Source organism: Podarcis vaucheri (genome assembly GCF_965113315.1).
Source record: "Podarcis vaucheri genome assembly, chromosome: 11".
Classification (NCBI taxonomy): domain Eukaryota; kingdom Metazoa; phylum Chordata; class Lepidosauria; order Squamata; family Lacertidae; genus Podarcis; species Podarcis vaucheri.
Genome location: NC_138749.1, coordinates 60,353,288 through 60,367,906, shown reverse-complemented (window position 1 = coordinate 60,367,906; position 14,619 = coordinate 60,353,288). Strand labels below are relative to the sequence as shown.

At 42.1% G+C, this 14,619-nt stretch overlaps 1 protein-coding gene across 2 annotated transcripts in view; it reads left to right on the top strand.

The window, feature by feature from the left end:
* LOC309542754 (uncharacterized protein) overlaps positions 1-13,823 on the top strand; it is a 35,306-nt gene extending 21,483 nt beyond the window's left edge. Inside the window, exons 4-5 of one of the 2 annotated variants that reach the window (XM_082241692.1) lie at positions 890-936; positions 12,396-13,823. In XM_082241692.1, coding sequence (XP_082097818.1) covers positions 890-936; positions 12,396-12,495 — 147 coding nt within the window. In that variant the 3' untranslated portion in view covers positions 12,496-13,823. Of the gene's footprint in view, positions 1-889; positions 937-5,320; positions 5,466-12,395 lie in introns of those variants that run through there. The other variant, XM_082241693.1, reaches the window with a different exon arrangement.
* Positions 13,824-14,619: the final 796 nt, after the last annotated feature.

The following is a 14,619-nucleotide window of genomic DNA, read 5'->3' as shown; positions in this document are numbered from 1 at the left end:
GTCCCAGATTAACTCTTTTAGCTAAAAACACCATGGAACTCCTAAGTTCTGCCACCACGTCACAAGGCTCATCTGTCAAATGTGAGCTGTCCCTACAGTCTGTCAGGATGCCGCCAGCAGCTCACGGCTGGCTGCCCAGGAAAGTATAAAGACAAGGAAATTTTTCTTAGTGTCCTTTTTTATTTCATTATTTACAGAGATAGCTTATAGAACCTAGCCTCTTGGATAATGGCATTGTCCCGAGTGAATCTCCACCCTGCTCCCGTCTCTCCCACTTCCTCATTTGCCACTTCTGCAGGTGCTACTATGTGCCCTCTGTCTTTGAGCTCTTTGCTCTCCTACTTTAAAGGCTTGCCGGGTTCTGGGAGATGGAGGGTCTTGGATGCTTTCTAATGACAATGCGGCAGCTAGGTGTTGCCCTGGCTCTCCCATGATTTCCCAGCTTTCCCCTTCATCTACCTCTGAGCTGCAACCTCCCTCAAAGCCCTGTTGTAAATCTATACTGTCTTCCTCTTCCTCCTCCCAGCCCAGTCCCTGACACAGCCTCTGAGGAATGATGGACATGAAAGTGAAATGTAGAACGGGTGTGTGTCAGAAGGTACCTGGAATTTCTCAAGTTGCCCCCCTATGTTATAAAGCTTCTTTTTTTTAGTATTTCACTCAGGTCATGGCAAATGTTTCAGCTACTTATGCCCCTCCAAAAAACTTATCCAGGGGTTCAGGGAGCCCTCGTGAACAAAACTTTCAGTTTGTACACTTTATTTAAGGACCAAAGCTATGAACTTAACCCAGCATTCTGGGCCATGCACACTCCCTTTCCCCTCATCAAATGCTTTTGCCTGGCTCTGAAGTGTCCTTGAGTTGTAATAATGCCCCCTTGCTTTCCTGGATTTCTCCAGAATGGGAGTGTGTGTGTACTTTTGCATTGCCTGAAAGGTAGGTCTGGATACAACCACTTCTATCTCTGGCCCTGTCCATCAGTGGCATGTGGTCCCCACAAGAGATTGGATAGCTTGGACTGGAAAAGGTTCCAAATCTTTGCCTTATTAGACATTTTTGTTGTTAAATATACAAAAATCCATTTTCAACTCTTTGTTAAGAAATTCAGCAAAACAGTACAGTATACTTCTTATTCAATAAACCCAACTTCCTCACTTTTTAAAGCACGCTTTTTAAACAGTAAAGCACTCTTGGCACACTGCATTTGTCTGCACTTTGAATCAAACTAACAGTATCAAACAAGTACTTAGCAGATATTTTTATGGACAAACGATAACCACTAATGGGTTGTACCTGGTTTTACTTTATTTTAATACACTATTGAATCTTTTAGAATATATTATATGGTTGCTGGTCATGATACTACACTCTAGAATACTCCACATCACCCTAAAAGCTCATAACATGTCATGTTTCCAGAGACACCCATATCTTACAGTTTATGCAAAATACTATTTTAATGCAACAGGTTTTTATTTTTTAATAAATCTCTGCCACAACCAGGAAATTGGAATACAATGCAGCCTCGGTAGAAGCTTTTCTGCCTGGCCTTTTACAACTGATTTCATTCTCATTCTGCAAACATAGAAGAGGAGCGCTCTCTCTTTCATACATCTCATGATGTAGAAATTATCTATAGTTTTTAAAGATCTCTTTCAGTACACAGCAACCAGCCATGACCAGCCTATCCAGTTGATGAATGAGATGTTTGTGCTAATAATCAGCACTGAGGAGGCTTAGCCAACAGCCTGATACTAGTCATTCCCTACATACGGTAGGCACTTTAGCTGTGGACCCAAAAGCCATTTCCCCAAATCTGAGAAATGTATGGTGGTGGCTAAGTAGCAGGAAAATACACGGGCAGGGCCAAGACTCAGGTACTCTAATGACTTGGACTGCCTTTGGACAGGGAAAATGGCCACAATCTACAGATGTAATCCACTGCTTCCCAAATCATCCAGTTTATGCGATACAGACTTAATTCAGCTGGATTTGTATTTTCAAAACTGCAACCCATCCTCGACTTAAGTGCACAGGAGCACCATTTACATTCCTTAGGATAAAGGTAAAGGTACTCCTGACCGTCAGGTCCAGTCGCGGATGACTCTGGGGTTGCGCGCTCATCTCGCTCTTTAGGCCGAGGGAGCCGGTGTTTGTCCACAGACAGCTTCCGGGTCATGTGGCCAGCATGACTAAGCCGCTTTTGGCGAACCAGAGCAGCGCACGGAAACACTGTTTACCTTCCCTTCTGGAGTGGTACCTATTTATCTACTTGCACTTTGATGTGCTTTCGAACTGCTAGGTTGGCAGGAGCAGGGACCGAGCAACGGGAGCTCACCCTGTCGTGGGGATTCGAGCAGCAGACCTTCTGATCAGCAAGCCCTAGGCTCTGTGGTTTAGACCACAGCACCACCCATGTCCCATTCCTTAGGATACTCTGGAGTAAGTAGGCTGTTCATTGCAGCCAAGATTTATATGCTTAAATATAACTGACATTTGTTCCTTTATGGCAGGAGTAGCTTAGCTGTGGTCCTCTAGATGCCACTGGGCTCTGAATCCCATCAGCTCCAGCCAGCATAGCCAATGGTCAGAGTTGATGCGAGTTGTAGCCTGGCAACATCTGGAGGACCACAGGTTACCCAGTTCTGCTTTCTACACACACACACACACACACACACACGCCTATAAACATGGCATGAGTTTGTGAATTAGATAATGACCACAATCCAGACCATACAACAAACTCCATATGCCCAATGGAGCGTCTGATTTAATTTCTTTCTCGTCAGCAACTAGGTTTGCACCACATGGGAAGCCAATTTTTGACAAACTTTGAGTGCAATTTCCATTGCAACAAAGAGTGAGGATGAAGGCTCTTTGTTCAAGAAGAAATTTCAAAGTCTCACTGTGTTCCCAAGGAACCACTGCTGTCTCTAAAGTTGCTCTCTGGTTTGTGGCCCAAACCTACAATCCTGCCATAGTGCCATGCAGTTCCTAAGACTTTTGTGTAACGTTTCTCACCACGTTTATTCTTACACACCAACATACTGCAAATTTTAAAATGTGAAAACTATTCAGTGAGAAAGAGCAGTTTGCACAAATGCTAAATAGATAACATGCAAATATATGCAAATAATATTTTGGGAAGCTGGATCTGACAGCCCAATATGGAAAATATAGCTTGTCACAGCCTCTCTGCATATGCAGCAAGAACAGAGCTTATTATGAACCATATCATCACTAGAATGTTTCCTTGAAGGATTTGATTATACCGTATTACCAATTATCATAGTGATTACCATAGCAAGGACTGCTTCTCATCTTGCTTTTGACAGAAATGCTATGTTAAAACATGTAGTTCTATATCGAAGAGAAGAGATGTTATCGCCAAAGCTGTATCTTAGATTTTACCCCCCCCCATATGGCCCACAGCCTTAAGACCAGTGCTTTTTTCTAGGGGTACATAGTGCTGACACATATATTTTTCTAGAAGAAAAGCACTAGTTAAAAGTGTGGCACTTACTCTAACAATTTCATGGTGAGTACCAGCATCTTTTTTTTCTAGAAGAAAAGCACTGCTGACATAAGGCAGTCTTCCCCACTCTTCCCCAAACTCCAAATAGCTTCAGCACCCCAATGCCAAATAGTCAAGAGATACCACTGTGCCTGAACTTAAAGGAGAGATGGGGAATTGGGTCCATCCAGCAGGCTGAGTCCTTACTCCACAGGCCGACTTTGGCAGGAGAGTGGGGCTGCCCACCTGTCTATTGCCTGACGTCATAAGCCTTAAATAATGGTTGCCCAAAACAGATGGAAATGAGAAGTCTGAAGACATTCACTGGAGCAAGCAAGCACACCAGAGAGTGCACCAGGCAAGTAAGCTCAAAGCTCATAACTACCAGATAGAGTTCCTGACAAAGAACTGCCCAATAGTTACACTATCCAGTAAGAAAAGGCATGGGGGCACTTCCTATTAAAGGGGAATCGAGACATATTGAAGCACATCCATACAGCTGGCCATGATTATCTAGGGAATCCTTAACTGGCAGATATTTTTTTATCTTCTTTCTTGTATTCAGCTTAATTAAAATGTCCTCAGTTCTCTGCTCCCAAATCACATGCTCCCAGGTACAAAGTAGCTTCAAATAAAGAGTACAGAGTAGCTTAAGAGCGGTATAGCATGCTTTTAAAGTCTTCTGCATTGCCACATCCCTATCACAGAATTAGAATTAGGAACTGAGGCACAGAAAAAGACACACAAACACACACATACACTCAAAAGCAAAGACAGCCTGCTGTCAGCATTTCCCAGGAAGACGTACATTCTCAAGGGGCCTGGTCCTGGAACAGTCTCAAAATTAGACACCAAGGCTCAGTATAAGCAGACTTCTGGAGGGCAAGGGTGAAGCTGAACATGCCTACCAATGGGGCATTTGAAGCCCTGGTTTCATGTTTCAACTGAGCCCCCAGGTGTTACACACATTAGGATACCAGCAGGTAGCTCCCTAGGCCACCGTTCTTTGTCCTGCTATTAGTGTAGCTAGCACCCAAGAGCCCCATTTAAATGGGAAGTCAGCCACATGGTGCAGCCTGTGAGATTGGCATTTTTCACTTGCCCAGGTGGAGCATTGATATGGGGCACCAAAACCTTGACTGGACACATCCAGGCGGTGTACTTGTAGAAAGCGAGGGTATTTTGGGATATGATATATGGTGAGATAAAAAAGATGTTCAAAAACCAACAGAAAACACCGTGAAGCTTTTCTCTTAAGAATTATAGGGACAGAAGTTCTAAAAAAGATGATGAAACAGTTTATGTATGTAATGACAGCAGCTAGGATTCTCTATGCACAAAAATGGAAGGAAGAATGGATAAATAAAGTGATGGACTATGTGGAATTGGCAAAACAACAGCAAAAATAAGAGAAGCTATCAAGGATTGCTTTGTGGAACAATGGAAACCTTTTTCTAAATATTTAAAGAAATATTATAATATGATGAATTTGTGAGCAGGATTTGAACTATGAGCAACGGAAGGAATTAGAGATTATTGTATGGTGGTTATGATAAAAGAGAGAGAAGATAAGGTGCAGCAAGGGGGAGGAATTAAAAACACCATGGAAAATGGGGGGGGGAGAGTTGAAGAAATCCAAAGAAAAATTATGATGTTTTGCAGTGTACATGTGAAATGTAATAAAATATAATAAATGGAAGATTGGACCATCCAGGTTCTCTGGATGCCAGAGTAAGGGGCCAAGGGCTGCTTCTATTTAGGGGGAGATTTTCTTTCTAAAAAGCTGTTGACTTTTCAATTTCTCAGGGCCGATTAAGTTTCCCAGTCAGCAACTGTTCATCCAGCAGCTTTGTGCAACGCGAGCAGAAGCATGGAGTCTTCTAAAAACACCTGGGATGGTATCACCCATAGGCCATTGCATTTTGCAGTGTGGAGCGGGGTGGAGAGAGAGAGAGAGCTCTTGCTTCTCGTTTTTCTCTCTTCTTTATGTTCCATCTTCCCCTTTTGACCTCTACCTTTTCTAAAGATCACAGCTCTTGTTACCTTTTTATAGCATGTGAACACTCCCCCGCTCCTCCAAAGCAAACCCAAGAGAGGAAACACGACTTGACCCCGGAGCTGATTTAGAGGCTGTGCTTTAGGCATCACAGCTGGCTTGGTCCTCCAGCTTCAGACACAGGTCTGGAATACTTTACCCTTTGATAGGCTCTTTGCTTTTGACTTCACAGAACAAAGGGAGCACAACTGAAAGCTTCCCTTTACCCATAAGCCCTGCTACTACCCTGACAATGTTCAATGGGAAATAAGTTTCTTTCTTTCTTTCTTTCTTTCTTTCTTTCTTTCTTTCTTTCTTTCTTTCTGTCTGTCCCACGAGGCAGCGGGTGGTGGTAGGGAGGTTTCAGGTAACAATGATATTGTTGCTATGCTAAACTAAGATAATAACAGGCTGTAACACAGCTTAAAACCAACAGTTTCCTGGTAATTTACTGGGTTAATCAGGTCAAAGTAGCCCATCACCCAGAACTTCATTAAATAGCATCTTTACCATTAAAAAACAAATCCAAACTCAATTGGAGTCAGAGTCAGGGAGGATGACTCTGGCACAAGCAAGCCGCCACAGCAACCTACTTTGTGTGTTGACTTTCTGTTTGCGAGATATATAGTCAGCATTTCTAATGAATCTGCTGGAAGCGGCTGGAATATTATGATTTATAGCACCTTCCCACTCTCTATCATAGCATTTTATTAGATGGATGGGAAGCCAGTAGTAATGAGGTTAGGAATGAGAAAACATCCATCAAGTTCAGCTACGTCTTCTCTGGAAAGGCAACACGCTATCTCGTATGTCACAGGCAGTGATCTGGGTCACGATGATATAAAATGCGTGATTAAAACCAAGCATTTGACACCAGATAATAGGCATCTAGTTAAAAAATAGCTCCAGTGTTCCCGACTTTTAATTAAGCCCCACTCGTAAATATGCGCCATGGTAAATATACAGCAGAATGGGGCTTGTTTATATTCCCCCACATAACAATTACCTCCAGAACGGACCCTTTATTTTACTACATGATGTTATTAGGCAGGAGAGGGTCGAAAATGCAAACGTTAAGTCAGTGATGTCAAGCAAGCACACACAATGATTCCCTGCTCTCCCTCCCACTCCTGAGCCCCATCTTTACAGTTATCAATCTAAAATAAAACACCCTTAATCATCCTCAACAATCCTTCACTTTGCTTCTGATTGCATCTGTAATGACAAGAACAACGCAGGCCTCTTAAAGGCCTCGCAGTCGAGTGCTATAAATATATTCATGTAATATGCGGTCCTGTTTCCCTCTCCCCCTTTTTCCGCGGGATTCATTTCCATGTTTCTTTTAAAAGGGTTAACACTCTGTACGTGTTTGCAGAAATGTCAAGGCCTCAGTCTAAGTGGGCTTAATTGCTTTCAATAGGATTTACTCACAGATGAGATTTTGAGGTTGGGTTCCACCAGTTTCCATTGCCTTCAATGGGCTGGTATAGAGGTATGGTTGAGAGTGTGTGCTAGAAACCAGAGTGTCCCCAATTAAATCACACTTTAGCCACAAACTTGCTGGCTGGCCATTATTTATGTATTAGCTCCTTTTCCTCTTCTTCCCCCGGTTGCTTTACTGCAGTACTATTATATGATCACCTAAGTAAGATTACTGAGACAATATAGGGAATGTTTTGAGCACTCAGGGAAAAAGTGGTGGGTGGGTGGGTGGATGTGTATAGCAAGTGCTTCAGAGTGTAAATAACTTCCCTGCCCTCTGCCCAGTTTTCTCATTTTAGCTATTCTCTGCTATTCAATTTAAAAAAATAAAAATTATTTCCCCCCAAAACTCTCCTCCAAAATGCACCAATATTTGGAATCCAGTGTCCAGATTTGGAATTTAGTGAATGTGCCATGGGTCCCACTCACAAAATGCCTGTTGTGGGGGACAAGCCATAAATCAAAATAGTTGCCATTCCCAAAGAGCAGAAAAAGAGATAGGACCACAAAAAGGTGCAAGCATGTCCCCAGGACCGTATCAGTGGAAGCAAAATGCCATAGCTTGCAAGTGTCCTGGGAAAACTAGGACATCCCATTTTTATTGTGAGAGAACAGTGGCCATTTTGGTTGCTGTGATCTTGTGCTATTTCATGGCATGATTTCCCCCCGAAAAGCACTTTTTTCAGGGCAGCGATCTTGCACAGAGCCCCCAAAACATGCATTTTGTGGCACTGTGCCTAAAAAAAAAGCATGGGGGATGGGGAACCATGATGTGAAATCGTATGAGATCATGGCAGCCCAAGTGGCCTCCGTGCTCTCATGATAAAATTTGGAAGGTGGTTTCCAAGAAGATGGCATTCCATTTTTTGGCTTCAAAGTGTTGCAGGGTATGAAATGCACCAACCCTTTAGCAGCTCTCCTCTGTTCAGAACGAAATGGATGGAGGGTATCTGGTACTGGTAGCCAATGAAATGTGGACATACCTGAGGGTTCAATCAGGGCAGGATTTAGGTTTGATGAGGCCCTAAGCTACTGAAGGTAATGGGGCCCTTAATATGTCCAGCTGTCCTTTGTCAACAACAAATTGTCGCTGTTTTTTGTGTTGAATATATGCTATATGGTAATTTATGGTCCTAATAGGTATCTCAATCTATTTGCACATGTTGCCGTGCAACCAGTCCATGCAGAATGTATTACGTACCGCTCTGGATATGTAACTTTCTGGTTATGAACACGGCAAACCGGGAAGTGTATACTTCTGGGCTTTGCCCCGCGCGTATGCGCAGAAGTGCTCAATTGCATGTGCAGAAGCGGTGCATCTGCCTACCAACTTTTCAGGGTGCAGATGGCCCTCTGGAACGAATTTAATTCATATCCGGAGGGTCCACTGTATATAGAAATGAGCAAACCAGTGATATTTTAGGGAGCAGGCTAGCAGGTGGGGCCCATCGTAGGAGCCTACACAACACAAAACACTGCTGCTGTATGTTGGTTTAGTTTTATTTGTTTTTTATCTTATATTTTGGAAATGTACATCCAGTTTTTTTCCTTAAATTTTTTTTTTGGGGGGGGGCCAAGAGAGTGGGGCTGTAATTTATAGCTTGTGTAGCTTATAAGTAAATCCGGCATTGGGTTCAATGTAGGAGAGGGCAAATCAGTGTAAACAGGAACTGAGGAGAAAGAACAGTCCCTTGTGCACTGAGGATTTTGAGGAGACCTTTTGAGGGCACCACAGGAGGCACGCTGACACCAAGGTGATCACAGTGATGACTCCAAGGCTTCAGATGGAACCCAGTCACTAAAAGCAGCAAAGATGACGCCTTCTTAGGCCTCACTCCCTAACAAACTACTGATGCCAATTACTGATTTTATTGGCCATAAGGAATAAATTTTGACTAAGTGTTGCCAAATTGCATATAGTAGCTGTCTCTGTGTATTTTTAAATTGCTTTGGTGTTATCCAGTTTGTTATTTTTTAAGTGCTTTTCTCTAGCAGAAAAGGAGGGAAGTGGTGAGAAGATATCTGTTAGAGGAAATGTACTTTAAAAAACAACTAGAGAAGACTATACACACATACAGACACACTCACATGTTATATTGTAATTTAATGATGATAGACTAACAAAAATGAAATCCACCGGCAAGCATATACTTGTGGTGTTGCCAGGTGCTAGTTGCAAGTCCTTCAGTGCAATTATTTTAAATACCTATTTTAAATTATAGTAATAACTGTAACTGACAACTGAACAGTTGAACAAGTTACAGCAGTGCCTGATTATTATGCTTTCCGTTGCTTAGACAAGAGGCAAAAGCAGCCGCTGGCCTGATGGATATGTTACAGTGGGTGAATACTCTGACCTCGTCTCATCAGTCATTTCCAGGGTAAACTAGGCTGTGTTTATCATGTCAGACTCACAGGAGTCCTCAATGTCACTTCCAACAGCCACGCAAAAGGAAATGCTGCTGTCTGTGAAACAGGAGGTGGGGAGGAATCAAGAAGAAAGAAAGCCAATGTCATCGTGGACTTATTAGCTCTGCAGAAAAGGAATTTGATTCAGAAATACGAGGAAACATCATAGGGAGTTTCACAGAGCAACCTCCACATCCAGTGGCCTGTGCCAAATTGCTGTGGCCGGAACATAACATGGGAGGAGCAGCTTTTAATAAAACCTCCCTGCCCCTCCCATTGACTACGACAGCTACGGGGCTGGAGTAGCTCCAGGTCTATTTGGGGAAGGTTATGCGGGACTGAGGCATTTAGCATCTTGCAGATCCACGGCCTCCCACAACGAACCACTGACATGCCCCATTTCTACCTCCACTGCCAGACCAGCTGTGGTGGCAGAACTTGCCAACGATGAACTTGTTTACTATTTACTTGTTAAGAAGTAACTCAGCTGAGGCAAATAGGATTGCTATTTGGTCCAACACCACTTCTGAGATATGGACATTTGCCCCATGTATATCTCAAGGTATGTGTGACATTCACAAGTGCAACATTATGCCTAATAACACTAGACTTAGTTCTTCTTCCTCAGTTCTACTGTTAAACCATAGGTTTTGCAGATTAAATACTGTGATTTACGGTATTAAAAACTATGACTTGCAGTTTTCTAGGTGTCTTATTAGAAGTGGTTTATTACATTCATATTGGTCTAGGGTTTATAGACTTACTGAAGGGCTTTTCTCCAGCCAGTTAGCCAAATATATCACTGACCTTCTAAGAGGAGCTAGATATACAATCTCTATGCATGTTGAAACCAACTAACCTGTTCATAAGACAAGCTGGGCAAGGGGATTTCTTCATTCATCTAAGGAGGAGGCCTCTAGCCCAGGACATCACTCTGTTCCCATGGATATCTGGCTGGCCACTGTGGGAACAGAATGGTGAACTAAATAGACCTTTGGTTGAATCCAGCTGAGCTATTGTGCCTCCCATGCTACTTAAACATCCATAGTGAAAGAGGTCACTTGGAAATTTGGAATGTATTGTCACTATACATGTGGATGACAGAGAGCTGTATTTCTCTATTTCATCCCAGTCCAGGGAGGCTGGGGATATTCTCAGCTGATGATTTGAATCACTAAAGCACTGAATATACAGTACTAGCATGGGAGGCATTGCTGTACTTAATCTGGAGTAGGGGCTGCACTCCTCCAATGGCTGCATGTGTGCAGGGGCTCCATGCAATCAAGACACTCAGCTGCAACCAGGGCACTCCGTGGCATAAGTGTCGTGGTCGTATGGTGCCCCTACACATGAGCAGCTGCTCATATATTAAAAGTGTGGGGGTGGGAGAAGAGTTGGTAGAAGAAGATTGGAGGAAATTTAAAACTTATTTGCAGAAATATTGTAAAATTTTTGAATGCTGATGACATTGAAATGAATTGAAGGGGTTCTAGCAACAAGGTAAAATGTAAGATGGGATTCATAATAGATAAACTAATAGGACATGAATTTGCTGAACCAACTTCTAAAAGGGATACAAAAATGGGAGACGTGAGGAAGTCAGGAAAATAAGTTAACTAAAGATGAGAAATTAAGAAAGAGGGAATTTTTGTTTTTCTTTTGTATGTGTTTTTTCTTTTTCTTTCTTTGTGTTTAATGTCTGTATTTTTGTATTTTGTAATTTTGTATCTTTTTCGTTTTTGTATTTTTCTAAACTTTTCTATTGATAAAACCTAATAAAATATTATAATAAATAAATAAATAAAAGTGTGGGGGTGCCTGCAAAAAACCCAAACACATATAACAGACAAGCTGGAAGAAGGAGACACGAAACTGGGGACTAGGTAAAAAGCATGGTCCTGTTTCAATGGCCTACATAAGAATATTCAGTGCTTTTTTCCTAAAAAAAAATGTTTAGGAATACTCTCAATTTTTCTATTCATATTGAAATACTGGCCCTCAGTGAGGCCAAACTTAGATTCACAAAATGTTTAGGGGTATACGTATCCCAGCGTCCCCCCAGAAAAAAGCACTGAGAATATTGAATGAATAGGGTTTCATAATTGGTTTGATGTGGTCAAGTAAAAGGAAGTTTAGACAAGACCAAAGTATTTTTAGTCAGCAATGGTGATCTGCCAATGAGAATACAATGTTTTGGGCAGGACTGCACTCCTACGATCCAGGAGCTCCTGGAACCAGCTTTGCTCCTGAGTTTTCAGGATCAGCTGTGGTCAAGAGTGCCTTTGCCAGCTGTGACTGGTGTACCAAGTGCCTGAAGAAAGCAAGTCTGGCCATGGTTACTCATCCCTTAATTACATCAAGCTGAGACCCTAGGATTGCATTGTTTGCACTGGCTTTTAATGCGTTTCTGAGCTCAATTCAAAGTCCTGGTTGTTCTGAATAGCTTAGGATCAGGATGTCTAAAAAATTGCCTCCTATTCCTACCACATGAGTCTGCTTTTGACTTGAGGTCATCTGGAGAGGTCCTGTTATGTGGCTGGCAGGAGCAACTGGACTCTGCAGTGCCTCCCAAGCAGCTGGCCCTTTGGCTGCCTCACAGATGTAGTTCCAAGTAAGGCTAAAAACACTTCTGCCCTGAGAACCATTTTGACTTGGGTGATATGTGAGGGCAAATCTTGATGTTTTAAAAATTGCTGCTTTGCATGTCTTAGATAAACAGATTTATTTTAGTTGTGTTTTACTTATTTGTTGTGTGTTGATTGTTGACTTGAACAGTTTGTGAGGGACTCATGTGCAGTCAGAAAGGCAAGATATAAAATACTTTAAATAAAAAAGTAATTCAAATGGATGGCCCATTTATAACAAATGATAATTGCCCTTTTATTATCACCTCATTTCCTGCAGTTACACCTCCCTGAGGAGAAAATTACTTTTCATCTCCTATTTATTTTCCAGAACAAAATTTGCTTACAAGAATGGACAACTGAAGAGCCCAAGAAATTTTCCACTGAGAAAGCAGAACAAGAGCCGAAGCATCATTGACTGTTGCCTTTAATTCAATACTACCAGAAAGCAAGATATGTATTTTGCACACTCAGGACTTAATTTTATACAGTGTGTTTTGTGAGCTGCTGCATATTAAATTATGGTTATTTTTTACCAAATAAAACATGTTCCAAGACATATAAAACTTTTTTGCTGTAATTTTTGATTATCTAAAAGTTTCCAGTCCAGCTCTCAGAACTGGAGAGGTGTGTTAAGATTTGTAATTATTACTTTTTATGTAATTGTGTGATTTCTGTAAATATAGTCAACACAGCTGCTTGCATTTTGGGGCCCTCTTTGAGAATAACTCTTGGAAGCTGCTAAGATGAGCTTCCTGCACATCAACATTTACCACTGAGCTTATTTCTGTTATGATGGCAATTGCTGCAAATAAAGACTAATCAGCCATTTATTTTTATTTTGGGGGGAAAGTTGAACAGGAAGATCTATCTTTTTCCACAAAGAGGTTTGGATACCAGAGGGAGATTGGTTTAATGGCTTCAGGCATTTCTGTGGAATGAGAATAGTTTCTCTTGGGTTGCAATATAAGACTGCATACTTGCGGTCACCTTGACCCTTGAAATGAGTGATTTACTATGTTGGCGTTTATTACACAACCATTTCAGGGGAATAAATTACAGGCTCCTATGCTGTATTAATATTATTGTGACATAGCTACTGTTGCAGCCCTTTTGTCAACATCTTCTGCACAATGCCTGCCAGGCTAGATATGGGGATACTGGCTAAATGTGCACTGATGCCATCATGAAAGGTCATCACCACCACCAGCAATTTTTACTAGTAATAGGCTGTTTACTTAGCACCAGTGTTAAGCTCAGCTCCTGCTGGGAACATGAATATGTAGGCTTTTGAATGAGAACAGGTGCTAGCAAGGAAAGATCCATATCAGCATTCATGTACAATCAAAAATAGCTATAAAGCATGTCCGTGACCTCATTTCACCGACCCGGTTTGCTTGCCAGGTTTTTCTGGGTGTGAATCTAATCTACTCATATTATGATGGCAAAAGCTGAAAATAAAGACTGACTGACTTCTGGGTGGTGTTAATGCTTTGGCATTTAAGCAAGGATAATTTATAGACAGGCGCTCTGTCATCATCACTGTAGAGTAGACAGTCTATACTCAGCAACTGGTTGGCTTTTCCCTGTTCTAAATTTTTCTAACATGGCAAGAAGGGACCAGTCTAGTAGGGTGGATCAGTTTTAGCTATGAGGGCATAGACTCTGCCCATAAACACTTACGAAGGAGCAGCTCACCCACTGGAAGGGGCACTGCTGTTGTCCCTGCACAGCCCTGACCTCACCACTACCTCACCCTTCGCCCTCCTGGTACACAGCAGCAATGCCCCCCGGCAGCAGACTAGCTGCCTCACTGGGCAAGCGACTTCTGCACTTACACAGCAATAGAACTGTTAGCTTTTCTTTCATTTGCTTACAACATTTTTATGCCACCCAATTACAGTACGCTCCCTGGGAGGTGCAAAACCTTTTTTCTTTTTTTTTTAGAAAACAGCAACAGTGAACCATAAAATATAAAATATATAACATCCAATTTAAAACCAGCTTAAACAACATCAGAATAAACCAGGCTGCAACCAGCAGTGCCCAAGGTCTAAAGCACACTCAGACATGTTTTTAAAAGAGTTGGAAGGGGCCAGGCATTGAAAACACCACAAGGTAAACCACTTAGAGGTTTTATTATGATCAAGCAACATATAGATTTTGATAAATAAATAACTAGGTGCTGTGTGAGCTTCTCAGGAGGGCGTTCCACAACTGGGACACCCATACTTTAAAAGGCTGCTCTTTAATAGCCACCTGCCTCAACAAATCTGGTGGGGCACCCGGAGGAGAGTCTCTGAAGATGACCTTTGGGTTTGTCACAGGATTCATGCTTATTCATATTTGCCTTAAAATGTGACAATTACTTTAAAGAGGTATCTACCATACTCCCTTGCCCTAGTTCTCTTCCCGCTTCTAAGCCAATAGCCAGCAACCCTGATCTTATCCTTCCCATTTATTTGAAGGCTTTATAGATGACTTAATCCAAAACCTTCTCTCCTCATCAGGCAACTACAGAGCTGCTGTGTTCTTTCCATGTCTTCTAGGGCTGT